General features: G+C 47.6%; 2 protein-coding genes across 3 annotated transcripts in view; one reads left to right on the forward strand and one right to left on the reverse strand.

The window, feature by feature from the left end:
• Nucleotides 1-9,591, forward strand: part of LOC149360058 (uncharacterized) — a 181,448-nt gene extending 171,857 nt beyond the window's left edge. Inside the window, exons 3-6 of the mRNA XM_089572158.1 lie at nt 4,094-4,245; nt 4,336-4,403; nt 7,475-7,558; nt 9,360-9,591. Of these exons, the coding sequence (XP_089428284.1) occupies nt 4,094-4,245; nt 4,336-4,403; nt 7,475-7,558; nt 9,360-9,496 (441 nt within the window). The 3' untranslated portion in view covers nt 9,497-9,591. The remainder of the gene's footprint in view (nt 1-4,093; nt 4,246-4,335; nt 4,404-7,474; nt 7,559-9,359) is intronic.
• Nucleotides 9,592-13,242: 3,651 nt separating this feature from the next.
• The window catches only part of LOC149360070 (clotting factor G beta subunit-like), a 52,596-nt gene continuing 39,816 nt past the window's right edge, over nt 13,243-26,022 (reverse strand). For both annotated transcript variants that reach the window (XM_089572160.1, XM_089572161.1), the window contains exons 12-13: nt 24,322-24,455; nt 13,243-13,513 (exon numbers count right to left, since the gene is read on the reverse strand). In XM_089572160.1, the coding sequence (XP_089428286.1) occupies nt 13,322-13,513; nt 24,322-24,455 (326 nt within the window). In that variant the 3' untranslated portion in view covers nt 13,243-13,321. The remainder of the gene's footprint in view (nt 13,514-24,321; nt 24,456-26,022) is intronic.

The raw sequence follows: 26,022 nt of genomic DNA on the forward strand, positions 1-26,022 counted from the left end.
GCTGAATTATCACAGTAATAATGGCGCTAATGAAATGTGAAGCGGTGTGAAACGTAGTTTCTCTCGCTTTCCGTCATCGCCAAAACTAATTCTCTACAGGACATTAGCACTGCCAAAGCTCGAATACGCGGCTGCCATCTGCCGCGTGTCAGTAATTCACCTACTATAAGAAGTTCGGAACAGTGCAGTACGTTTTGTTCTTTTTAACTATCAATGCGACGCTAGTCTCAGATCTATAAAAACAGAAATTAACATCCGGAACTTAAGCACACAGTGAAAAATTTCCCGACTTTGCCTCTTTTCTCAAAATGTTCCACCATCCCATAACAGCCACGAGTTTCATTTCGCATCCACTTGCGTTTCATATCGATACAATAACGCATGGTAAGCTTCCTTGCCTTGTTGAAATACACTCGTATTTCAATTTTTTGTGTCTCTATGTTCACTCGGGGACAGAAGTCTCTAGACTGCTTGATCCGGAAACGAAGCCGATATTTTTATTATCAGCCACTGCCTGGAGACCGCACTTGTGGAGAGGACAGTTAAAATCTTGTTCTTTCACCTCCACAAGTGGGGTCTCTATCCGGGGGCCAAAATATAGCTATCGGCTTCGTTTAAGGATCACGTAGTACAGATACTTCTGTCCCCGACTCTACTTCGTGCGACTGGAGCATCTTTCCTGCTTGGGCTGCAACCATCACAAGAGTTCACTTATTTTGTTCAGTAGGCAACCAAACCGGTGCCATTTTGATTGTCTAACTGCTACTGCTATCACTCCGCATCACTGAACGTCTCCGTGCATAGTTTTTTTTATGTAAACCTCGCTTCTCTGTTTTATCCTTCGTGCCTGAGGGTTTTTCTAAATAAATAAACCGAAATAAAACAACGTGAGCAGAACTTTTTCAACCCGGTGTGGGCCGCCCTTCGACCTTATTTATAAGCCCATGCACTACAAAAGTCGAACGTCATCGTCACTCTCTGCCGCCCCGAGCTGCACTTTCCGAAAGCCGTTCTGTTGCCACAGCTGGCCATCGGTTGTCGTTTCTGCGCGTTGCAGGTCAGGTCTGAGTTCGTCTCTCCCTGTTTTGATTTGACCTGAAGTATGATTAACTGGAGTTGGTTGTCTCCTTTATTGAATGCAGTATAACTGAGAAGGGCCTCTCTCTCGGATGAACTCAAGCATTTGTGCTCCTACATTCCAAGTCCGTCATGTTCTACATGGTCTGGCATGCGACCAGGCTATTAAAAGTAAAGTACATTTCGCACTCGTGTCATGCCGGGAATTCTTGTAATGGGACGATCTCCCATTTATGAAAAAAAAAACTGCGCAGTAAAGCAATCTCCTTTCCCAGCAGTGCCACTACAATTTGCAGTGAGTCATGCCAACGATATATATTGTTGACGGCAGGCAAAAAGAAAAGTGCTCGTGTACACGGTCTTCTATGCAGCTAATTGAGGCTAACACGGTCGACGCTGATCAGAGACCCTGCACTAAGTGACACGTCATAGCCGTTTTTTCGCCTTTGACATGTTAGAACCATCACTTATTGCTAATGTGTAAAACCTTATTACGTCGGCGCTGTGTTCTTTAATTAAATAGCTGCCAACGTAGACGGCAGACCGGAAATAAGAGGAAAATAATTTCATGTCCAACAATTTTTGACCACGTCTGAGTGCTGCCTGCTTTTGCTTTCTTTTACTTTCCGAGATACCATCATCGTAGGTCTCTGCTAGAAATTGGTGGGTATTAAAATCGCAAAAAAAAACAGCACCAAATTGAAAGCACGCTGCCGTCCCTTTTTTTTTCTCAGACTGAAATCGCTCACCTCATCAACCGGCTTAGTGTGCCCTGCCTAGCAAGTATAAAGCGGGTCTCTCAGGCGGCAGCTTCCCTACTCAATGAGTGCCTAGTTGCAATCAGGCGAGACTATGGGACTAACCAGGCTAGCACTCGCTCTTGCTGTAGCTCAAGCTGCCCTATTAGTTGCCCCTACCTGGGGAAAAGCGCCGCACAGGCTCCAACGCAATATCACGGACACTTTCGAGGTAAGCTGAGAATATTTTCTTTTATAGGTTCGCATTTCGCGGCGTAGTGTTTTATGGTAACTTGAAGAACCTACACGTGGGCTGAGACACGCCACAGTGCAGGACTGTGGAGTAACATCGTCCACTTTGGGTTCTTTAAAGCACACTGACATCGCGCTGCACCCGGGAGTTTTTATAATTCCCTTTTCCGGCTCTATCGAAGTCTAGCAGTCAGAGACGGGATTCGAGCCCGCGTCCTTAGGATTAGCAGCCGGGCACCATAGCCACTTAGTTACCGCAGAGGGTCATGACAGAGCATGCTTATTCTGATCTTTGTTATAGCGTGGTCCTGTATTAATGGAGCTTTATTGCCACGAAGGCTTAGCAGCTGCTAGCACTTCGCGTCTTCCTAATGCAAGGCATTTAAAGGCATCTTAAACGCCGCAATTCGCTACTATAACACGAATAAATCCTGCATCGGCCAGAAAATTGATGAGAGCAAGCGTCCAAACACGCGTGTGATAATCCGGACTACATTCCTAAAGTCTACACAACTACATAGTGTTCTATAGGAGCCGCCGTGGTGGCTCATTTGTTACGGCAATCGGCTGCTGGCCTGAAAGACGCAGGTTTGAGCCCGGGCGCGGCGGTCGAATTGCAATGGAGGCGAAATTCTAGAGTTCCGTGTGCCGTGCGATGTCAGTGCACGTTAAAGAACCCCAGGTGGTCGAAATTTCCGGAGCCTTTCACTACGGCGTCTCTCATAGCCTGAGTCGCTTTGGGACGTTAAACCCCAATAAACCAAACCAAACTATCTAAATTAGACTATGTTCGGCATGCAACTGAAGCAACTTTTTGGTGCTTTGTGGACTTCAGTAGAAATCCTTCACGCTGTGTGTTTTGCACCTTCACTTGCTAGTGATTTAACGTAGTTAAACTGAGTAGACTTATGAAAGCAGGTGTTCAATCTTCATTTGGAGGGGACGTTTAAGCTTCACCTTACGGGTATGACGCGATACCTTAAGTGGGTTAATGGCCATAGCTACAGAACTGGTAATTCTGTACTTAACAATCATTGATGACGGCGAGTCCTCATACCACTGAGCGCAGTGGCGCAGCGGTTAAGCGATACGCCACTGCACTGGCAGGTTTCTATCACGGCTACCGGTAGAGATTGCGCGACTAATTTTGCTCCTCACGAGCAACCTATCACGCAGTTGGCGCGACGCTAGTACGAACTTAGCCGAGTTACTGCCCGAGCTCAGCGAGAAACTTGGGTAAGCTCGGGTTGCTAGGCTACGGCAACGGAAGAAGATTCTTGGTCGGCGTTGTTGAGCGTATGAGTGCTTCCGTAAATAAAATTGGTAAATTGTTTTTTTTTTTTTGAAGAAAGTGAACGGCGCAGTATCTGTCTCATATATCTCAATGGGCACCTGAACCGCGCCGTAAGGAAAGGGAGGAAGGTAGGAGCGAAAGAAGAAAGAGGAGCCGCAGTGGAGGTCTCCGGTATAATTTCGACCACCTGGGGTTCTTTAACGTGCACTGACATCGCACAGCACACGGGCGCCTCTTGCGATCCGCCTCCATCGAAACGCGGCCGCCGCGGTCGGATTCGAACACGGGAAATCCGGCTCGGTAGACCTCACTAAAGCTTTTTTGGTTATTCCACGCTCTAGTCAAGTGTGTTTGAGTATACTTACAACCGATTAGTTCTGTAATACGGCCGGACAGAGTAACAAACATATTAAGGGCAGAAGTACACGCTTAAAACGAAGGAGATAAAACAGCATGCAAGTGTTAAGTCGTGGAGCTGGCTGACTAAAGCACCTTCTTAAACAGTTTAAATTATTTATGGCGCAGCAATCAAAATGTGGCGTTAATGCATAGGTTCCTTTAGTTTCTTATATGATATGCTTCTAAAAACTCCCGGGCAACAGTGCTCTCGCGTCTTCGTAACGTTCTAAATTCTTCTAATATTATGAAATTGACCTATTTTTTTAAATGTGCAAAGGCAGGTGCGAAGGAGCTTGCTTTGTTTCAGCACTTTAATTTTTTTTACCAATTACAGCTGTTCGCCGCTTTTCCCTACGTCGTGCTGGTGTACTCTTCGGGTGACGACCCCGAATTCCAATGTCTGACCAACAAGCGAACTGCCTTGGACATGGACGCTAAAACAGCCACATACGTTTGGATGTTCAAGGGTCACGGCGGAACCCAGAGGTATGCGCTTTGTCTTTCGAACAGCAACAAGCGCTGTCTTGCTCACCACAGCTTTCCAAATGCATTTTCTTTTTGTGTTTGCAATTTCAGAAAGAATGTGGAATTGAATTTGTCAGCAGGCGATTCACCAGACAGGGTCGTCTTCACTCAGAGTGACAGTAAGTAGATATTTTGCTGTTAAGGAGGGCCCGGTTATGCCCCAATCTGCTGGCGTAGTGGTGACTGCAAACTATCCCCTGTACTCACTCTGTGCCCATCTACACGAAGGCGTCGATCCCGCTGGACTATGTGTGTGAAAATGTACGTGATTCATCATCATCAACAGCCTGTCTACGCCCACTGCAGAACAGAGGCCTCCCCTATAGAGAGAAAGGAATTTTAATGAGGGAAAGGTGGAGAGGTCGGCCGGTGGTAACATGGCCTCCCCTATATCTCTCCAATCAACCGGGTCCTTTGCCAGCGGCGGCCACCGTATCCTCGCTAACTTTTTAGTCTCTACCGCCCACCTAACTTTCTGCCGCCCCCTGCTACGCTTCCCTAGACTTGGAATCCAGTCTGTGACCATTAAGGACCGCCGGTTATCGTGCCTTTGCATTGCGTGCCCTGCCCAAGCCCATGTCTTCTTCTTGATTTCGACAAGGATGTCCTGAACTCGTGTTTGGCCCCGGACCTACTCTACCCTCTTCCTGTCTCACTCACACACCCTACCCCGCCCACTGGCACTAATAATACTACTAATAATCTGCCACATTACGCCCACGGCGTAGAGAAAGCTCGGTGATTGACTTCCAGATAGTTCTGCATGGAGATGCAATATTCAAGCAAACATGCTATCTAGATTTCCTTTCGTAGCCTCATCGGCGAATGCGGTGTACAAAATGCTGCTTTGGTGCGGAAGAAGGGGATGCGTGCGAAACGAGTCGGCCGTCGCAGTAATCGTCTACGTCAGCATGCCACGTCGATGAAGGTAGAGGGGCGCATCTACCTTTACACGCTGCCGAAATTAGGGATTAGCACCAGTTTCAGTGCGTCAGCACTACATTCCTCGCTAGGGAAAAAGCCGTCCTGTCTGCAGATGAAGCCTCCAACTGCCACCTGCTCCGGTTGGCAGGTGATCTGCTGGAGAAAGGGAAATCCCCCTCTCCACTCTCAGAGACGAGGGAACTGCAAGTGGGAGAGGAAGACAGAAAGGGTGACGGGTGGCAAATTCAAGAGAGGGAAGCGTAAAGGACCAAACCGGTGCGCACCAGCTGCGACCAAGTGGAAAGGCAGAAATCCTGACGAGCCAGCTGGCACTTACACTGTCTCTAAAACTGTCCTAAATAACTAATGCGAAGGGTCCATACATATCCTTCTAGCGCACCTACGTCGTATTTAAGTCTAACGAAAAAAATCGGGGGTGAAAAATTTTTTAGGTCAGTATGGTAGGCGCGAAAAAGATGGTAGCGCTATCAGTTTTTGAACCCTGGCGGCTACAGAAATACGCTCATAACGCGTGCGCTAGCGTGACTTTCAGGATTAAGATTTAGAATTTCTCTTTTGGGCCTGGTGGTTTTGGTGGCGCTTTTTTGCTGCGTTCAGTTAAAGTGCAGGTACGTGCTGTTATTAACAGGATGACAGCTGTTTCTCTGTTTTTTTTTTCCTTTTAACATTAGACACCATCTGACAGACTGCCTTCACCCCCTGCGCTTCTCTTCCCTGTCCCGTCTGCTGGCGCAGTTTGTGTTTTGGGGTTCTGATTTTATGGGGTTTAACGTCCCAAACCTGAGATATTCTGGACTGGAGGGCTTCGGATAATTTCGGCCCCCTAGGGTTCTTTGAAGGTGCACTGAAGAAGAATCTGAACTCGTCTTTTTGCCGCGGGAACTAGATCTACATATTCTGAGAATTCTTAGAAACTTCGAATTATTGTCCTGTGCGGCCGATTTCCCTAATTTAAATCGGATTGACGTCCGTCTCCCGCCCTTTTTTTTTAAATTCCCCGCAGACGTTGGGAGGAGGCGATCAACGCATGGAGTGCCTTCCAGGCAGTGGCGTGGCGGCTGTGCTTTCGCTTTTATTATGTTTTTTAGGCTTCCGTGAATAAATAGATCTAGTCAGAGCAGAGACTACATAGGCGCGAATTAAGCCCACGGAAATAAAAATACGCGTGGACTCTTTGCTTTCGCCGATCACTACGTATCACTCCGCCGATGGCAGAGCCGCAAGCCGCCACGGGACTGGTTGAAAGGTTGGTCGACTCCTCCCACCGTCTGCGGGGAATGCAAAAAAGAAAGAAGGGAGCCGGGACGTTTAATTGAATTTAAATTAGGGAAATTGGCTGCACAGGTCAAATTCGAAGCTTCTAAGAACGCCCGGAACGTGTAGATAGAGTTCCAGCGGTAAAAATACGAGTTCAGAATCATTTTCAGTGCACATTTAAGGGTGATTCAAACTACGGACCGTCGGCCCTCCGCTGCCCGCACAACACGTGTTCACACTCGACTACAAACTGGTCTCCAGTCCGATGCTGTCTGGCGGATACGGCGGACCAAAAAAGCAGACGACGCAATGGGTGAACCAAAGTTGCTAGACTGCTTCAAAGTGAATGGCAACGCTAGGAAGCAGGGGAGTGAAAGAGACGAGCATTTGTCCGCGCGCTTATGAAGGACTATGGTAGCTGTGCATACATACTTTATTTATATACTCGCATCAAATTTATGTTTTTACCCTGACTTTTTTCTTCACGAAAAATGAAGCTGCCCCATTGAAAACAACGCTCGAGCTTCACGCCATGTTCGCTAGGGCCAACAGCCGAGTGGCGTCCTCGAAAGCTGCTTGCGGAATAAAAGCCGGCATGAAATAAGCTATTAGCATTGCTTGCTGATTTACCCACTCCTTCGCAATTAGGCTTTTTTTTTTTTTTTCACTGACAAGGTGCTTGCATACGGCCTTCAGCCTCTCTGTTTTTAAAAGTCGCTCGATTTATGCTACTTTCAGGTTTGCCAGTCTGCCATATTTTCTTAAAGGCAACTTTAGAAGATGCCCTTTTTTATCTCTTAGTAGTAATGCTCTCGTAGCTGCAAATGTCGAGGCCAGAAAATTGTGTTTGGTCTCTTCCCAAAGTCATGCGAGACTAGTGCAGTGGTCTGGTAACCCTGAAACAAGGATGATTCCCCGAGAGAAGTATCAAAACGAATTCCGCCATGTTCTCTTTCATTTGACGGGTAATTTCACGTCTGCCTCGCAGAACCCGGGCAGAAGTGGGTGGCTCACTTCATCTACACGGACTACAAGGACTGCGTCATCGTGGACATTCCCTACGATGGACAGAGTAAGACGGGACTGCTTCTCATCTATTAGCGGTTGCGTGCAGAAAGGAGCATAAAAGCAGTGCGGGCTCACGAACTGATCCGGTAACATGCCCTGTAATTCAATGCGGTCTCTGCGGCGCGAGATACTAACACGGAAAAGAAGAAATTGTTGAGATACAGTATTTGTGTTATCACCACCCTTTCTGTCGGTGTGGCTACACATCTGCGAAAATGAAACGCAGACAAGGCTTCTTATTTTTACACTAAACGCTTAGTATTTGCATAAAGGAGCAATATTTGCCAGCCGCTGTAAATCTGACTTATTGCCGTCTACAGTCGAAACCATTTTCAAACTGCGCTGAGCGCCTGGACCAACAGAAACGACCTAGCGCTTTGCGTAACTTCAGATGGTACTGTTCATGCCCCACGGCCGCTACAGGTGACGCAGCGGGATTTGAACGTATAGATGCCTGCCGCTCCCTTCTTTCAAAGGGCCGGACGGTCTGAGCATCCATTCATCTGTCCGTGTAATAACCAGCGATGAAGTCGCGAAAACATGCGGCCCCCATAGAAGCAGGGAGCCGTAATCGCAGGAGATTTCATGAAACTATTTTTTTGCGATCATCGTTAAACGCATTGTTACTTGATCCGTGACCAAATTAGACGGGAGCGACGCCCAGAACTGGGGCGTTTCGTGCAGCTTAACAGCAAGAGGAGCTTGAGCGCGCAGTCAATACAACAGAAACAAAATTTTCCGCAAGATGTCATCCGGTTAGTGTCTACGTTCCTCTTCCTGCTGCTGGCTTTCCGCGCTGTTCCAGTACAGTGTGTCTGCCCTGCTACCCTTCGCTACGGCATTATCTGTAGTTAAGCTAACGCAATATAATCTCGAAGCCAGTGGTCATGCGCGGCAATTGAGTACCGGCATACACCATATACAACTGCATACCATGTACTCATTACCAGGAATTCGGGAGAGCACCCTGCCAGTGCAGCTAAGCCTAGCCGCCTATCATGTTCTGTTCTGAAGCCACTTGGTCATTTCCTTCCTTACGTCATAGATGTGTTATGTATAGATGTCCAAGTGCTAGTTATTAATGTTCAGCGCAATCCTCTATGCGGTGGCAGCAAAAGGCACTAGAAGCGCTTGGCGATTACCATGCTGCTTACCATGCTCCTATACCGATCACCTAGTTTCACAGTACCAGACTGTACCGCTTAATAGCTTGCAAGAATATTATTTAACAGCCAGATACAAAAAAAAAATCTCTGACCTATGATAATCGAGAATTTCTAGACTTAACTTCTCTCACACGAACTATCCTGACATATATCCTCCGAAATAATGGAGAAATAGTTTTTTTCTTGCAGCACTACGAAAAATAGATGCTGCATTTCAACATGCTCTATTTACTGAACTAAGTACAGTCTATTAATATTGATATTACAAAAACCAAACTTCTGCGAAATTAAAGTTTTTTTGACATAAAAGGGACCGTTATTAGGTTGTAGTTTCTTCAGTTTATATCTAAATATTCTGTGTGTATGTACTGTATGTGCGTAAAAAGTGGTGTGTGAAGTGTTTGGCGATCGTTTTGATATTTTCAATATACTTTGTCTCACTTTCCTGCTCGATGTCATGTAAAGGGGCATCCGGGGGTCCCTCAAGTGATCTCCGATCACTTTTTACCCGGACGTACCCACATCTAGGATGTAAATAAACAACTTCAACGTTCCGAATTCCTGGTAATGATATACAGTGCCTGCAAGGTATCCTATAGCAAACTGACAGACTCTTTTGTTTGCCTTTTCTTTGCGCAGATTGCCAGCTTTGGGTGTCAAAGCGTGTAGTGGACGACGTTCCTCAGCACTGCCTGGACCAGCTGCAAGACATCTGTGATGTGTCTGTGGAAGAGTACTCCAAGGAGCTCTGCCAAAACGATAAGGACGACCCTTGAAGTCATTTGGCAAAGCAAAAGCGAATTAGCCTTCCGTTAGGTACCGCACAAGCGTGTCCTTATTGCCAAATACAGCACGTGCTGATAAAATCGCATGTCGTGTGTGCGTGTGGTTTCTTGTGTGTGCGGGGATAAGATGGCCGCATCCGGCACAGGACGGACTTAACGTAAAGATATGGGAGAGGACTTACAGTGGCCGTAGTTGTCTGATGGTGCTGCTGGTGATGATGATGACAGTTGTGTGGGCTGTTTGGGCTAGGGATAGTTTTGGAGCCTGCCCATTGCTTAAATTTCTGCTTGGTACCTCACCGCTTCTGTAAATAGCGATAGACTGGGTTATTGATACTACTTGGTGAATGGCGTTGAAGTACAGGCGACTGGAAGTTCTCGGGCGGCGCTGTAAATTTTTCGCTGAGTGTCTAAAGGCTTCCTTTTCTAGGTTATCTCGACATAACCGAAGTTATGTCACGAACGCCATCCGTGGCTTAAATAAATTGGTTTTTGAGGAAAGGAAATGACGCAGTATCTGTCTCACATATATCGGCGGACACCTGAACCGCGCCGTAAGGGAAGGGAGGAAGGTAGGAGTGAAAGAAGAGAGAGAGAAAGAGGTGCCGTAGTGGAGGTCTCCGGAATAATTTCGGTCACCTGGGGATCTTTAACGCGCACTGACTTCGCACAGCACACGGGCCTCTTGCGTTTCGCCTCCATCGAAACGCTGCCGCCGCGGTCGGGTTCGAACCCGGGCACTCCGGCTCGGTAGACGAGCGCCTTACCACTGAGCCACCGCGGCGGGTCCGTGGCTTCGACAGAGCGCGGAAGCTCGAGCCTACAACCGCAGGCAGGTGGCGTGGAAATTCACTACGGGTTAGAGTCTCTGCAATACTACGGGTGCGCGGAAAAAACGCTTGGTCATCTGGCTACGGTGGGGGTTACGCGATCAACACGGCAAACATCAGCGCAAGTTGCCTATCGAATTCGCGACATGGCATGTGACTATGTGACTGGTCCTGTACGTTCACTATCGAAGGGAGTGCGGCAGGCACGCTAAGGGGTGCAGGCCATATCGCGCGTCACTGAACCTACCAGCTCTCTTCGTAATCGGCTCGTCTGCTTTAACACATGTGACGGTGCCCCGCGTGTGTAGCCTCCAATTCAGAACATTTTTCAAAGCAGCCGTATTCCTGCAAGAGCTCTGCATATATCTCTTTCACACTTATTGCTAGTTGCGCAACCATAAGCTTCGCCTCGCAAGAAAAAGTGATGTCCCTATTATAGCTAGCAGTTTGCGAAGTTTGAATGCTAACAGTCAGTCAGCTTCTAGTGGCAGATAGTGGCTAACTGCTAGCATCGATTATTGGCATGTCCGCAAATGCTTAGCGTGGATTTGTGCAATGAGGGAGTGACTGCTCATTAACACCCACCCAAGCGCTGCCATACGGATGCAAAGGAAAGCTATACAGCTTCCACAGAAACTTCGCATATGCAGAAAAAATCGTGCTGGTCTGGGGCTCGAACCCGCGACCACCGCTTCACTTGGGCAATCGTGTTTACCATTGGGTAGAGTGAAAGCGAAGTGATCAAGAACTCGACGTGGGAAAGGTGTTGGTCCAATGATTACGACAATTACTCCACCTTGGGGGATTCCTCTAAACACTAGACCAACATAGTTTTGCACACATTCGTTCACTATTAAAAAGCACATTCTTGAAACGGACTTAGTTTTTGGTCGGTACAAACTGCGCTTTTTTCATGCATACAAGAAGCAAAGCTTGACATTTGGTTTATTGTTTACGCAAGCTCAGTATTGAAACACCTCTATTATTCAGTTGTCACAAATTGTCCGTCTAGAACAAAACTCAATAATAAACCTCTTGCTACTGACGCACTACTTTTGCGGTTTGAAGAGATATGCTACAGTGTTGGCGCAGAGGGTAGATTACCCGTTGCTGCACAAAGGCGTGACCCGCTGGCCCCATGGTTCAGTTCCCCGACTCTGCGCGACCCCTTTTGCACACTTCTCAAAGATGCACACACATACTTCGCACCGCGGCGTCACAAATATGCGGTGGCGCTGATGTCAGAGCAACTTTTACACGTTAGGCAAAACACGTTCCGCCTGCCTGTACCTACCGTAGCTATATACAGGCAGGACCGCGCGGCTGCATCATGCCCGCCCATTGCAGAAGCAGCATGTACTGACCAGCTGCGTCTCTGTGGCATCCGCGTAGTAGCACGAAAAGGAAAAAAAATGAGCTTGAACAGGTTTCTGGCTGAAAAATATCGCAGTAGGCAATGGGCAATGGTGGTCGAAATTACCCCGGAGCCCTCCACTACGGCACCCGTTTATACCCTTCTTCTTTCAATCCCACTTCCCTCCCTTCTCTTACGGCGTTTTTGAAGTGCCCACCTAGAAGTGAGACAGTTACTGCATCGCTTCCCTTCCTCAGTAACCACTAGCCCGAGCCCTGCTACACTGCTGAGCAGCCACCATGGCTTTGGTATTCTTGAATCATACAGTAGACGCGTGGGGGTACAGGAGCTGCTTGACAAGGCGCAACCCGATGAACGTCCTTGACTTGAGCTTGGCATGAAATTTCAGCACGAAATAGAGGGTTACAACCGGTGGTCTCAATTGCGGTTTATTTTGCACGCGTGAGGTACATGCAATGGGTTGAAGAAAAGAAAGCAGTGACGGAACATGGCGGTGAATAAGACATGATGAACAAGGAGTTCACTTCGTATTATAATGTTTTCTCTTGTCTTAAACTTGTTTTTGAACAACTCATTCGAACAGCATCAACTGCTGCAATTTCAAACTTAGCTAAGTTGAGAAGACAGACAAGCCCTTGGGACTTTAGCAGAGAGAGTGAGACGTGACCTTTATGAAAAGAAAAAGTTAAACGTCCGCTTACACACAGCTGTACGTACGCACGGTAGCTTCGCCGTCGAAAGGACACGCGCGCCAACTGGCGCTCAACCTAGTAGAATTAAGTTGGCGCCTGTGTCGATCGCCTTGTAGGGTCAAACGAGTGTCCGCAAAGCTTCCCATGCCAGCGGAGTGCAAGGAGTCGTTCTCATTTTATTTACAGTGTAATTTGCGCTTAGCTAGTAGTCTTTATCATAGCGTCATGAAATTTACTGTTAAACGGGGCGAAGCGCCTCTGTACAAGTTTTCAGTTAATTTTTGGCGCTTCTTTCTGGAACCCCTCGGAAGATCTACGATGTGTAGAGATGCAATGTGTTGAATACCTTCTCAAGTTGGCCTACAGCCCAAAAACGTTCACGTATCGGTCCCCCGAATGGAGAAGGAACAGTGGATACCCTGCTCGGAGAACGGCCACAGACAGCGGCAGTCACCGCAAGTACTGACAGAGGTCTTTGGGCCTCTTTGATGGTTTGAGTAAAGATTTGGCCAGAGAAGGCAACTGTCGTGGCAAAACTGAGTTAGAAGACTAATACTGAATGAAAATATTTTCTGAGGGCTTTGTGGGGTCACGCCCATTGCCTAGTGCTACCCGACCTGCATCATCTTGAGCACACAAACGCTCATGCAGTTGCTTCTCGTCCCTATGCAGCCTTAATAGGAGATGGGTCATGTACTCATCAAAACAGCACTGGAATCAAAATGCGGCTTTACTTCCTTCGCCCAGCGACTTGGCGCAGAAAACAGCGGTCGTCGGGACTGCCTGGGGGGGGGGGGGGGGGGGGGGAACTTGTTTTCATCGACCACATCGGACTTCATGTTCCGATCACTCAAGGATACTTTATGCAGTAGCCCCGCGCGAACTCGTTGTATTTGGCCTTCTGTACACCCGCTTTTCGTCATGGCCGAGACTTGACCGTGCACCACGGTTCCCGTGTGATGTTGTACACGAACTCGTGGTATGACGTCAGTCTGGTGTAGATGCCCGGGTGGCCCTTGCGGCCGCAACCGATGCCGGTCGACACGATGCCCATCTGGACCACACGGCCGGGAGTGTGCGACGACGACATCAGTGGTCCCCCGCTGTCGCCCTGCAATTTTGCACTATTTGCAGTTTGCCCAAATGACTGGCGCCAAGCTACTGAACTAGGAAGCAAGAGTGAATAAAAGATAAATACATTCGCTTCAATTTCGCGCAGTCACCCCGCCCTCCCATTCGAGAATCGAGCCCCGAAAGACTCATACGTGAAGTGTACACGCTCGTGGCTGCTATTATTAGTCACAGTGACTGATAGAGAGGACAAAATGTATGCTTATTTAAGTGGGCAGGCTTATATTATTAAAATAGTGGCAAACAACTCTCTGCAGCTTGGTTTGTCGCCTGGTCGTGCACCGTACTATAGCATTGAACAGTTGCGGACGAAAGGCTGTACCAGTGCTCGCACGAGCAATCAAATGACATCATTTGAGTCTTGAATTGAAACATATACGACAGTGAAATATGACGTGAACAAGGTAGTCACTTAGTTAGACATTTATGGAAATCGCTTTAAATTTTGTCTTTTATAAGTCTCGTTCGAAACCTGTGGTTGCGGAGAACGGCAGTAATTGGAGATTCAAAAAGATGGGGTCATGCGGAGGCAAAGAGCGTTGCGCTTAAAAAGATCATTTGTAATGATGTAAAATTTTGTTTCCTTAAGCAGCGTCAAAATGTCTATAAAGACAGTTTTAAAATGAAGAAAATTGCTCTAGAATGACCTCTTCTTTTTTTCCAACTGGCGGTGGTCGTTGAGAGCGCAGCGACCACTTAGGCGGGCATTTGTTTCGTATTCGCGAGCTGTCACCGCGGCGTCATTTTTAGTGCGTTGCCCACCAAGTGCAATTTGCCTTTGATGAAACAGTTCAAGCAAAGGGCGAGTCTTACTAAATGTGTACTATACGGTAACACCAATGGACAATTTCTCTATGAAACAATACCAGCAACTGTGTACACAATTAAAAACTTCAAGTATGACTGCCTTCATTCGCCATACCAGCAACTGTGTACACAGATAAAAACTTCAGACATAACTGCCTTCATTCGCTATGAGTCCATATCTTCGGACATCTGAGCGTTCTTTGCAAAGCTCTCCGTGATGTTTCCTGTACTAGGAATTCTTTATACCCTCTCGTGCGTCTAAGGTTGCATATGCGAGTGCTGGGGCCCAGCGTCTCACAGAGACGGCTTTGAATGGTTTGCTTGCCTACCTATCCGGCTTGTTGGCACCTAAGTTTACTAGATGTATAGCATTCGGAGATCCTTTTTCCTTAATACTATTGTAGTGTGCCAACTGTGACAGGTTCCGCTACCGCCATGCGCCGACACTGCGCTGCGCCTGACGACAACGAAGTTATGCGCCGACACTACGCTGCGCCTGACGACGACGAAGTTGCCCCGCTCTCTTGGTGCTGGCTACGGCCGTCTACGCTGCCAGACCCTGCACAGCGGTTCGGTCTCTTGAGGACGCCTAATAAACGCACCCCTACAATTGGTGGAGGTGCTGGGTAGTCACTTTGCGGAGTCGGCGCCAGAGAGCTTCGCTTATGACAGATACTGCAGCGCCCGTGTCGGCGAGGTCGAGAACCTTGGCACCTTCCACGAACACTACGATTACATTAGCGGGACGACACGGAGGACTTGAGGAGTTCGAAACAAGCGCAGTTCTTGCCCCCGGAACTGCGGCTGTTAGTTTCCCTCAAGTGCGGAGCTAGAACGTCGCAGCATCGGAGAAGGGGAACGGCGTCGAGGGGAAGGCGATCGGCGAGTGGTGTAAATTTGGCGATCAGGGGAAACAAAGGGGGGACCAGGTGGACTTCTCGGCGAGGATAGTTCGGCATCGCAAATGTGTTCGACGGACGCAAATGGCTCCTAGTGATCCCCCGCCATCTACGCACCGACATTTGCGCCGCTTTTCATGCGGACCCACAATGTGCCCACGGCGGCGTGTTGAAAACCTACACGCGTCTGCGTCTTCGATTCTACTGGCGTGGCATGTACCGCTTTGTTCGCCACTTTGTGCGATCTTGCCCATCCTGTCAACGGCGTAAATGTCCGCCTCACACCTCGCCTGCTCCACTGCAGCCGTTACCCTGCCCTGCCCGCCCGTTTGACCGCGTTGGCATAGACCTCTACGGCCCCCTCCCTCCCACTCCCGCTGGTCACCGCTGGATTATCGTGGCCGTGGATCATCTCACACGTTATGCTGAAACGTCTCCATTACCATCTGCCTCCGCCCGCGACGTGGCTTCCTCTCTTCTAAAGAACCTGATTCTTCGCCATGGTGCTCCTCAAGAACTGCTCAGCGACCGTGGACGCGTATTCCTGTCTGACGCTCTTGAGGCCCTCCTCAAGGAATGCCGCATTATCCATCGAACCGCTTCGTCTTACCACCCTCAGACCAGCGGCCTGACCGAGCGTTTCAACCGAACCCTCAGTGACATGCTGTCCATGTACGTCGACGCCAACCACTCCAACTGGGACCAAGTTCTTCCCTTCGTCACCTACGCATATAACACTGCGACACAAACCACCACTGGATTCTCTCCCTTCTTCTGTACGGCCGCGAGCCCCCCTGCACGATGGATACTCTTCTTCGCTACCGACCCGACATTTCCGAGTCCACGCCACTGTCCGACGCTGCCAGGTACGCCGAAGAATGCCGCCAGCTTGCTCGCTCGTTTACCACGCAGACCCAGTGGCAGCAAAAACATGACCGCGACACTTCCGCGCGCACTCTACCTCCTATCCTGCCGACTCCCTTGTGTGGCTCTGGGTGCCTCCCACAACTCCCGGCCTTTCGCGGAAACTGCTGCATCGGTATCATGGTCCCTACCGGGTTCTCAAGCAAACATCTCCGGTCAATTATATTGTTGAGCCTGTTGCACCCGCTGCGGGCTTGCGTCGCCGTGGCCGCGAAACCGTCCACGTCGACCGACTGAAGCCGTACTACGACCCCTCTGTTCTTCCTTCCCCTTAAGACGCCAGGATGGCTCCTTTTCACCCGGGGGAAACTGTAGTGTGCCAACTGTGACAGGTTCCGCTACCGCCATGCGCCGACACTGCGCTGCGCCTGACGACAACGAAGTTATGCGCCGACACTACGCTGCGCCTGACGACGACGAAGTTGCCCCGCTCTCTTGGTGCTGGCTACGCCCGTCTACGCTGCCAGACCCTGCACAGCGGTTCGGTCTCTTGAGGACGCCTAATAAACGCACCCCTACACTATATTTGTGTGTGCTGCATGACTAATTCGGTCATAATGAATCGTAAATTTGCATTGTCTTTTCAGACGCTTGACCGAATGCTTTCACAAATGCAGCAGCAGCCCCACCGTTTCTCACCCGGTACAAGAGGTACTATCGCACTCAGTATGAGCTACTCCGTAGTGTAACTCGTACTGAGCGCGATAGTATGTACCACGGTACCAGTCTCTCGTGGAGTGCACGGGATAGAGCGGGGACAGGCGGAAATGTCGAAATATGGTGTGATGGTTTTGCATCGCCGCACTGAAGACGGTCTTACATGTGCTGCATCAGCCACGGTCTCGGGAAACATTTTCCGCAGAGGTTTATTCCAGATATTTGCAAGATGTGTTTCTGCACTACTTACGCCAGCGGGAGTGCTAAATTGGCACACAAAACTTTGAGCTTTTGCAGTTTATTCTACGAGTTGTCTGCCGGAACGTCCGTCAGAATATGACACTACAGCGACGAAGAGAAGCTCATGGCCATTACTTGTTTCTCTCACTCTGAGCGCCGAGTGCAAGTCCTGTCCAGAGCAATGTTTACTCGCCGACCGCTTCATCGCTCCTCTGTTTATGTGCTGGAAAAGACAGTTCAAAGCCTGGGCAGTGTATCCAAGGCAATAAAGTGGGACTATGGGAGTTCCCGGGATGGAAATGGTAACTCAATTAAACATGCATCCGTAGCAAACGAGTCTGTCTTGCAGGAGCCCTGCGCCGATGTTCGTGACTGCAGCATCGCCTGTGAGCTGAGCTGTGACAAAGCAAATCCGAAGCTTACACAGCTCTGAGTTTTCCATGAACTGACCGCGGGAGACCTACCCCGACGTCTGCAGCTGCGTTGAGCTACACAAAAACGAGCTGTTGCTGACGCTGGTCGTGTGCAGATTGTGATTGTTCAGTTAAGTGGCCTTGTTTCATCTCGGCGTCGTCGAGAATAGACAGAACAGGTTAACGTGGTCGAAGAAAAATCCTAGCTTGTCAAAAACGCAGTCGGTTTCCTTATCATTGCTGCACAGGCGATTCGAGGCTGCAGGCAACGCTACCCGTGCAGCAGCTAAGCAAGCCCCTTGTTTTCTGCAGATCGCTACCTGGCACATGCGCATCTACATCTACATGGTCATCCTGAACGAAGCACGGATCCTGGCACCACAGCAGCGCCCTTCTACGGCAGGCCTGATGATATAAGCCGTCGCGGGAATCACCGAGCCATCATTGCTGCACAGGCGATTCGAGGCTGCAGGCAACGCTACCCGTGCAGCAGCTAAGCAAGCCCCTTGTTTTCTGCAGATCGCTACCTGGCACATGCGCATCTACATCTACATGGTCATCCTGAACGAAGCACGGATCCTGGCACCACAGCAGCGCCCTTCTACGGCAGGCCTGATGATATAAGCCGTCGCGGGAATCACCGAGCCATCATTGCTGCACAGGCGATTCGAGGCTGCAGGCAACGCTACCCGTGCAGCAGCTAAGCAAGCCCCTTGTTTTCTGCAGGTACAGTGTGACTGTCATATCTTTTTCGCGAAAAACAGCCCTCGAATCGTTTGTGCACAATGACTGTTGCGTCTCTTGCAAAAGAACTTGAAGAATTCAAGCAAATGTTTGAAAAAAGAATGACAGAAATGCTTCAAGCCATCAACGATTCAAAAACAGAACTAGCTCAGCGTTCGAAAAGCGAATTTGACGCATTAAAAGCTGAGATTGAAAGTTTCAGGTCAAGCATGACTTTTATGAATCAAACATTTGAAGAACTAAAAACCGCGCGAGCTGACATCGACGCCCAGTGCAAAACGCTTGCTGATAGCAACAAGCAGCTTGCTGATAGCAACAAGCGGCTTGCTGATAGCAACAAGCAGCTCGCTCACCGTGTGGCTGAGCTAGAGCAGTATTCCCGTCTTAACAATCTTGAGATAAAAGGCATCCCACTGACACAAGGTGAGGACTGCATCCAGATAATGCAGAAAGTGGGCGACGAGATCAGCTGTGCTGTTGGGACTGAGGATTTTGAAGTTGTGCATCGGGTTCCTACACGTTCTGACGAGAAGAATCTGATAGCACGTTTTCGTTCCCGCGAAAAGCGAAATGAGTTCTTCGCTAAGGCTCGGAAGACGCGGCTGACAACGAAAAGTCTTGGTTACTCGGCCCTGCATGAAAATGTTGTGTATGTAAATGAACACCTCACACCATCTAACAAAAGGCTGTTTGGAGCGGCGCTGAAACTAAAAAAAGAAAAAAAATGGATGTTCCTTTGGACAAACAATTGTGTCATCAGAGCCCGTCAGTCAACAGAGAGCACTGTGTTCAGGATAACATCCGAGAAGGATTTGCAGGTTTTTTCTGAAACTTCAACCGCATCAGCCGTCTAGTGAATGCATTATTTTTCAACTTCAGATTTGACAAATAAACTAGGCGGAAACAATCTTACTTCGGCTGTACATTTTAATGTCCGGAGCCTAAGGAAACATTTCGATGAAGTTGCTACCTTCCTACAGTTAACAAACCATCACTTTTCAATCATCTGTTTTTCGGAAACTTGGCTTCACCCAGAAGACGAAAAACTGTTCTGCTTACAAGGTTACAATGCTGAATTTCTCCATCGCAGTAGCAGTCCCCACGGGGGCGTTGCCATGTACGTTTCATCCTCCCTCTCATACAATAGGCGGGATGATTTAAGCATTAACGTGAATAAGTGTGAGTCCGTGTGGCTGGAAATTGAAAATTTTTTGCCTCAGTACAACAAAAAGAAAATAATTGTGGGCACTGTCTATCGCTCCCCTTCCTGTTCAACTGTTGACTTTTGCGACTCTTTCTCTGCTACGCTTGAAAAAATATCTATCGAAAACAAGAACGCGCTAATATTGGGTGACTTCAATATTAATTTACTTGATGGTACATGCCCAGGTTATGAAGAGTTCATTAACTGCTTTAGTGGATTTGGCTTTGAGTCTCTTGTAAACATACCGACCCGATGCGTGCCGCATAATCCATATACTTTGTTGGACACTATTCTATCTAATGTTGAGTTTTCGCCGAATGTTGGAGTCGCAGAGGTCAACATCACTGACCACTATCCGGTGTTTTTTTACTTTAGCTCCCTTCATGACTACAAAACTAATTATGTTCAGACGAAAGTAGATATGCAGGCTTACAGTGATGAATTAACACGGGCAGATTTCTCAGCAATTTTTTCAAGCTCAGACGCTGAACAGGCCATTGATATGTTCTCAAGTCTCATAACAGCTGCAGTTACATCCTGTACAAGACATATAACGACCAAAAGGTATCGCGCACCTCGCTGTCCCTGGGTTTCCCCACATATACTGGAATCATTGAGGAAAAAAGAGAACTTATATAGAAAAACAAAACGACAACCATTTAATACGCGTCTTTTACATCGCTACAAGATTCTATCTGAACAAATAAACCAGTCTCTTAAAAATGCAAAAAAAAAGTTTTTTGAAGCCAAGCTTATCGAAAGCAGTAGTAATGCGAAAAGAAAGTGGGAACTGATTAATCAATTCATAAACACGAGACCTAGTCAACAATCTATTAAGACTATCGAGAAAGATGATTCAGCTCTGCGCGACCCCTTACCAATAGCCAATGCGTTTTGTGAATATTTTTCATCCTCTGAAACAGTTCAAAGCGTTGAAGTTCCTGTTCTATCACGTCAGCCACAGTCCTTCTTTCTAAGAGCATGCACGCCTCAGGAAGTTTTAGGTGTAATAAGCAACCTAAATAACACAGGTGCTGGATTAGACAATATACATTCTTCCCATATTAAAAGTGTCAAGCACCTAATTTGCGAGCCTCTTTGTCACGTTATCAATGTCATCTTTGAAACAGGAGTTTTCCCTACTCAATTAAAACGGGCTAAGATAGTTCCAATATTTAAGAAAGGCGACCGATCACAAATGCAGAATTACCGCCCTATTTCTATACTTCCCTTCTTAAGCAAGGTTGTAGAAAAGCTACTAGAAATACAAATACATTCCTATTATGCCAAATTTAATATCTTGTCTCCTTTTCAATTCGGTTTTAGACGTGGTCATTCAACGGAAAGTGCCCTATTATATTTTTCTGACTGGATCAAAACACAACTTGACAGTGGTATGATAGCCGGCGCTGTCTTCATAGACTATACCAAAGCCTTCGATAATATTAATCACTGCATTCTTTTTTCTAAACTCGAAAGCTATGGTATTACAGGCCCGGCGTTGACCCTGATCAAAAGTTATTTATCCGACAGGTACCAGTGCGTGTGCATTGAAGGTATATTGTCATCTCCTAGACTAATTAATAAAGGAGTGCCCCAAGGTTCAATTCTAGGTCCCCTCCTTTTTCTAACCTATATTAATGACCTTCAGACTTCCTTAAATACAACCCAATGTCTCTTGTACGCTGACGACACAACCATCATGGCAACTGGTAACACGTCTTCTGAATTAACTACAAATCTTGACTCGTTGCTGCTATCTTTAGAGAACTGGAGTCACGCTAACTGTATTAAAATTAATCCGTCTAAAACCAGTTTTGTGGTATTTCACGCCCCTCAAAGAAAAATTACTTCACAATTATCAATAACTATCAACAATGTTTCAATACCGCAAACACATTCTGCTACATTTCTAGGTGTGATAGTTGACTCGAACCTGAAGTTTAATCATCATGTTGCCTCCGTTGTTAATAAAATTCGTTTCGGAATAAGGGCTCTCATCAGAACAAGGCCGTTCTTTAGCTTAGATACGTTGCTTTCAATCTATTACGCATTCATACACTCCCATATTAATTACTGTATCACTTCATGGGGTAGCACATACAGAATTCATCTTTCTATACTCATTTCTATGCAAAAACAAGCACTTAGAATCATCACTTCCTCTTCTTTTACCCAGCCGTCTGCACCTTTGTTCCATTCACTACATGTCCTGCCCCTTGAACATCTTCACAAATTTCAGGTCCTGGTTTTTCTTTTCAAAGTCATCAATAAGTACATATGTGTTAATTTTGTCCCTGAAAATATAATTACAAATAATAACATCACGCGTTTTGCTTTGTCGAACAATTTATTGTTGCCAAAAGTACGGACTAATTATGGAAAGCAAACTACATCGTTCTTTGCCATCTCCACTTGGAATAATTTGCTCCCTTCACTGAAAACCCCAATGTCATTGTACAAATTCAAAAAAATGTTAAAACACCACTTGTTTGAATCCTTAGATGTTTAATAACGTTTTTGTGTTTGCTATCACTATGTAACATTCATTTGCTGTACACTTCTTTCTTTTTTGTCGCTTTATTTGCCTTCTTTTTGTTTTTTTTTACCTCGAATTGTTGTGCATGCGTCGGTTTATGTATTCTGTTCATGTAGCCATAGGAGGCCCTATTTGCAGTCTCGACTTTTGGGCCTCCTGATGTATATACCCCATAAACCATGTACTGTAAATATGAAATAAACTTGATTTGATTTGATTTGATTTGCCACGCTGTGGCAAAGTGGCACGCCTTATAAAGCAGGGATTGAAGTCCGGCCGCATTTTTTTTCAAAAAAAGCAGATGTCTAGATGAAAACGCTTTTTAATTAGCTTCTCCGAGAACTCAAAGCAAGCAAAGTGGAGCAGAGTCGTTACTGCACGACCGCGCCCTTGCACGCTTTTCCGCAGATGTTCGTCTTTGGCTTGAAGGGTATTTTTTTTGGAACCGATGTACTGTACGTGTCGCGGATCGCTAAACATGCCCTGGTTTCTGCGCTCAACAGACCCCACGTATTGACAGTATCTGTTGGGGAACCATGCCGAATCCGCTTCTTAAGGGATCAAGGAGCGCATGAAACACGAGTTCTGCACAACTGACAGTACTGTGATGAGTGCAAGGACAGCTTTCTAGAGACCTCATAAATCTGTTGACTACTACAATGGTGAAATTGAATGCCAGCGAAGCGCAACACTTGCCGCAGCTTCGTCTCAGCAAGGATTGCCTCATAAAAGGCACTTCTCAGTGCAACGGTAGTCCTGCTTAGTAACAGCACTGCTGCACTCCGTACTCAGAAAGCACAGCTGAACGCTTGGCACGCGGACAACATGGCACAACGGTTACTTGTGGTCTGGGCTTTAAAAAATGCAGTGGCTTAGCTCAGCTAGGCCGGGATTTGCGCAGCGAAATCAGTTACATCAATTGGCATTTCGGTACCAACACGCCGTCGTTTTAAGCAGCTTGGCGGCGTCTCTTCGGGAGACGTTCCTCTCCTTCTTCGGGCATCTCGGCCGCCCGCTTAGCCTTTCTCGCCTCGTTTTCACGCTGTCGGCCGGCCTTGTACCATGCCACGACGTCTGGATCGGAAGACCCACTTTCATGCAGCCTGTATTGCTGCCGTGGCGAGCACAGCCGCTTTCTTTCTTCCATGGTGCGCGTCTAAGGAGCGAACGCATCGCTTTCGGCTTATATCCCAGCTGCGCGGCGCGACTTTGCGCATGCGCAGTGCAGCTCTGTGGCTGTGCAGCCATGGTTCCATGGTAACGGCGCATGCGCAGTAGTGGCCTTTGGCAGGCGCCGCGAAATGCGCTTCTGCTGGCCTAGCGTAGCTCTCGCTACGATATTTTCCCCCTTTATTGCATGACAAAATTGGGCACCATTGGCGTTGGCGGTTGGACAATTTCGCTGTTGGCGGCAGGACAAAAGTGGACAACGCCGAACAGACTGAAGCGAAGCGCTTGTGGAAGTCCCCTGGTATGCGACCACGGCCACATTTATTGGGGGGCTGGCTGACGTAAATATCGGCGGTGCGGCAGCAGCAGCGTCTTGATGAGGCAGTGGTCCCGAGAATTCTAACCAGCGCGTGCTAGTGACACTTCGGCACTTCGCCGGTGCTGGCAGCGCTGCTCGCTTCATGCTTTATTACGATTGACTGAACTGTTCGAACAATGCTTTATGTCCTCAAAACTGATAAAAAACACGAAATAGCATTCTCAAAGTACCCGTTCTATACCCTCCCTTAACACTCAGCATTCATCACCGCAGCACTGAGCGAATTTTGAGCGTGTACAAGCGGCTGTGTTATCCACGTGACATTGCTAAGCGTCGTCACATTTCGTCACCTTCGGGAACTCTAATTTTTTACGTCCACCTTCTAGACCACTTCGTCGGAAAAATGTTTATGCAGTTAGCGCAAAACCATTCGGGCAATCAAGATATGCATATTTCACGGCCGCCTCGCGCCACTGACCGATCCCGTACAAAATTAGTAATCTTGAGAGCTCATAAAATGCCTAAGTTGTCAGTATAAAAATAGAATATGGTTAGGTAACCTTTTCTAAAAACAACAAAAATTCCCAAAATACTGAAAATATGTGCCATTTTCTTGTTTTTCCTGTCTGCTTAAATTACATTTTACGGAATAAGCCAGTTAGCTTGCTTTGTGGTTCTATTTGTTGCTTTCCAAACGGTATTACAGCAGTGCACATTCCAAGAATACAGAGGTGGGACCTTCTTATCCTGACTATACATTGTGTAGAACTCACCCACCACTACGCGTAAATCTTGTCGGTGTTGCGAGACCATAGCCAGCGCCACAGCATGAACATAAAACAATGAAGGACAGGATTACCATAAGCACACACCTGACAGGCGTCTTCTTCTGCACCCCCGGCGCACAGGTTGGACTCTAGAATGATGGCGCCATACTTGGCCACGCACTGGGCCTGAGATACGAACGCGACTTCGGCTTCCTTCGGTGTTTGCCTGTCGCGGCCACCTAGGACAAGGAACGAGAAGCGGCACGCACGATTGCAGGCCTGCAGAACACACACAAAGGCACTGTGCGCTACGACGAAGTATGTATCTTGACTTCTTTTCATGACGCGCCCAGCTTTCGTGTATATTACCGCATATAACAGTAGCCGATGAAGGTCATGTAATGCGAGGGCAGGATAACCGATGGCCGTTAAGGATAATGGAGTGGACTTCAAGAGAAGGATAAGCGCAACAGGGGACAGCAGAAAGTCATAATGGCGGATGATGTTAATGAGTTTGTAAAGATAAAGTCGCCACGGCTGGCAGACTACGGGGTTAATTGGAGAAATACAGGAAGGCCTTTAGCCTAAATTGAGAACTTCTAGGGCTAGAACGCCAAGGGGTTCTCTGCGGCTACGACTTTCACTCCGTTGACAGTGACGGTGGGCGAGAGCTTCGTGGGCCATAGTATTAGCAGAACTCGTGGTGCCATCACGGGCCCACGGGCCGGAAAGTTTGGTTAGTTTTGGTTTCAACTACTTCATACTGAAAAACTGCGCAAAAAACGAAGACACAGAACGAGAAGGCACAACACGGGCGCAGACTATCAACTGAATTTTTATTCACATGAAGAGGCCTATATAAGTATCTTCTGCCCACAGTGAGACAAGCACAAAAACACAACAACCGCGAAAATCAACCAAACACACAAACACCCGCTATCCCTTCGCGAGCACCGTGATGCAACCGTCAATTACACTTCAAAAAAAAAAAAAAACTGCGCACAACAAAACCACGACAACCTTAACGGTCACGCTGATATCACGCCAAAGACCTATATCGCCTGCTCGCCTTAAGGAAACTGGCCAAAAAGGTTATCTCCCTATCAAGCAAGGCCACAGATGGTGATGCCACAGATGGTGATATCAGCGTGACCGTTAAGGTTGTCGTGGTTTTGTTTGTGCGCAGTTTTTTTTTTGGAAGTGTAATTGACGGTTGCATCACGGTGCTCGCGAAGGGATTGCGGGTGTTTGTGTTTTTGGTTGATTTTCGCGGTTGTTGTGTTTTTGTGCTTGTCTCACTGTGGGCAGAAGATACTTATATAGGCCTCTTCATGTGAATAAAAATTCAGTTGATAGTCTGCGCCCGTGTTGTGCCTTCTCGTTCTGTGTCTTCGTTTTTTGCGCAGTTTTTCAGTATGAATTCCTACCAACTAGCCCAGTTCACCGTTCTTATCAACTACTTCAGCGAATCTGATGACTGGAAGAGAACTGATGCTTAGAGGTAGCATATCAGTAGGTACAGCCTTTGTCAAAAGTTTAGAGCCCAGGAGGTCTGCTTCTGGGCCACATTTCTTTGCTCGTAATGCGTCCTCAGCGTTCCAAATCTCCTGAAGATAAGATTTTTGGTTCTGCTCCCTCCGATGCATAGGACTTCCATTAGTGCTACAGGAGCGCCACAATAGTGCTTAGAAGCAAACCCCCTGGGCTCTAAACTTTTGACAAAGGCTGTACTTATGCTTACGCTCATGCTTGCGCAATAAACCTTCAACCTTTGAGCTGGGATGCGAAGCTGCTCTATTTTTGCCA

Source organism: Amblyomma mixtum, chromosome 2 (genome assembly GCF_055824585.1).
Source record: "Amblyomma mixtum isolate Tamu chromosome 2, ASM5582458v1, whole genome shotgun sequence".
In the NCBI taxonomy this organism is placed as follows: domain Eukaryota; kingdom Metazoa; phylum Arthropoda; class Arachnida; order Ixodida; family Ixodidae; genus Amblyomma; species Amblyomma mixtum.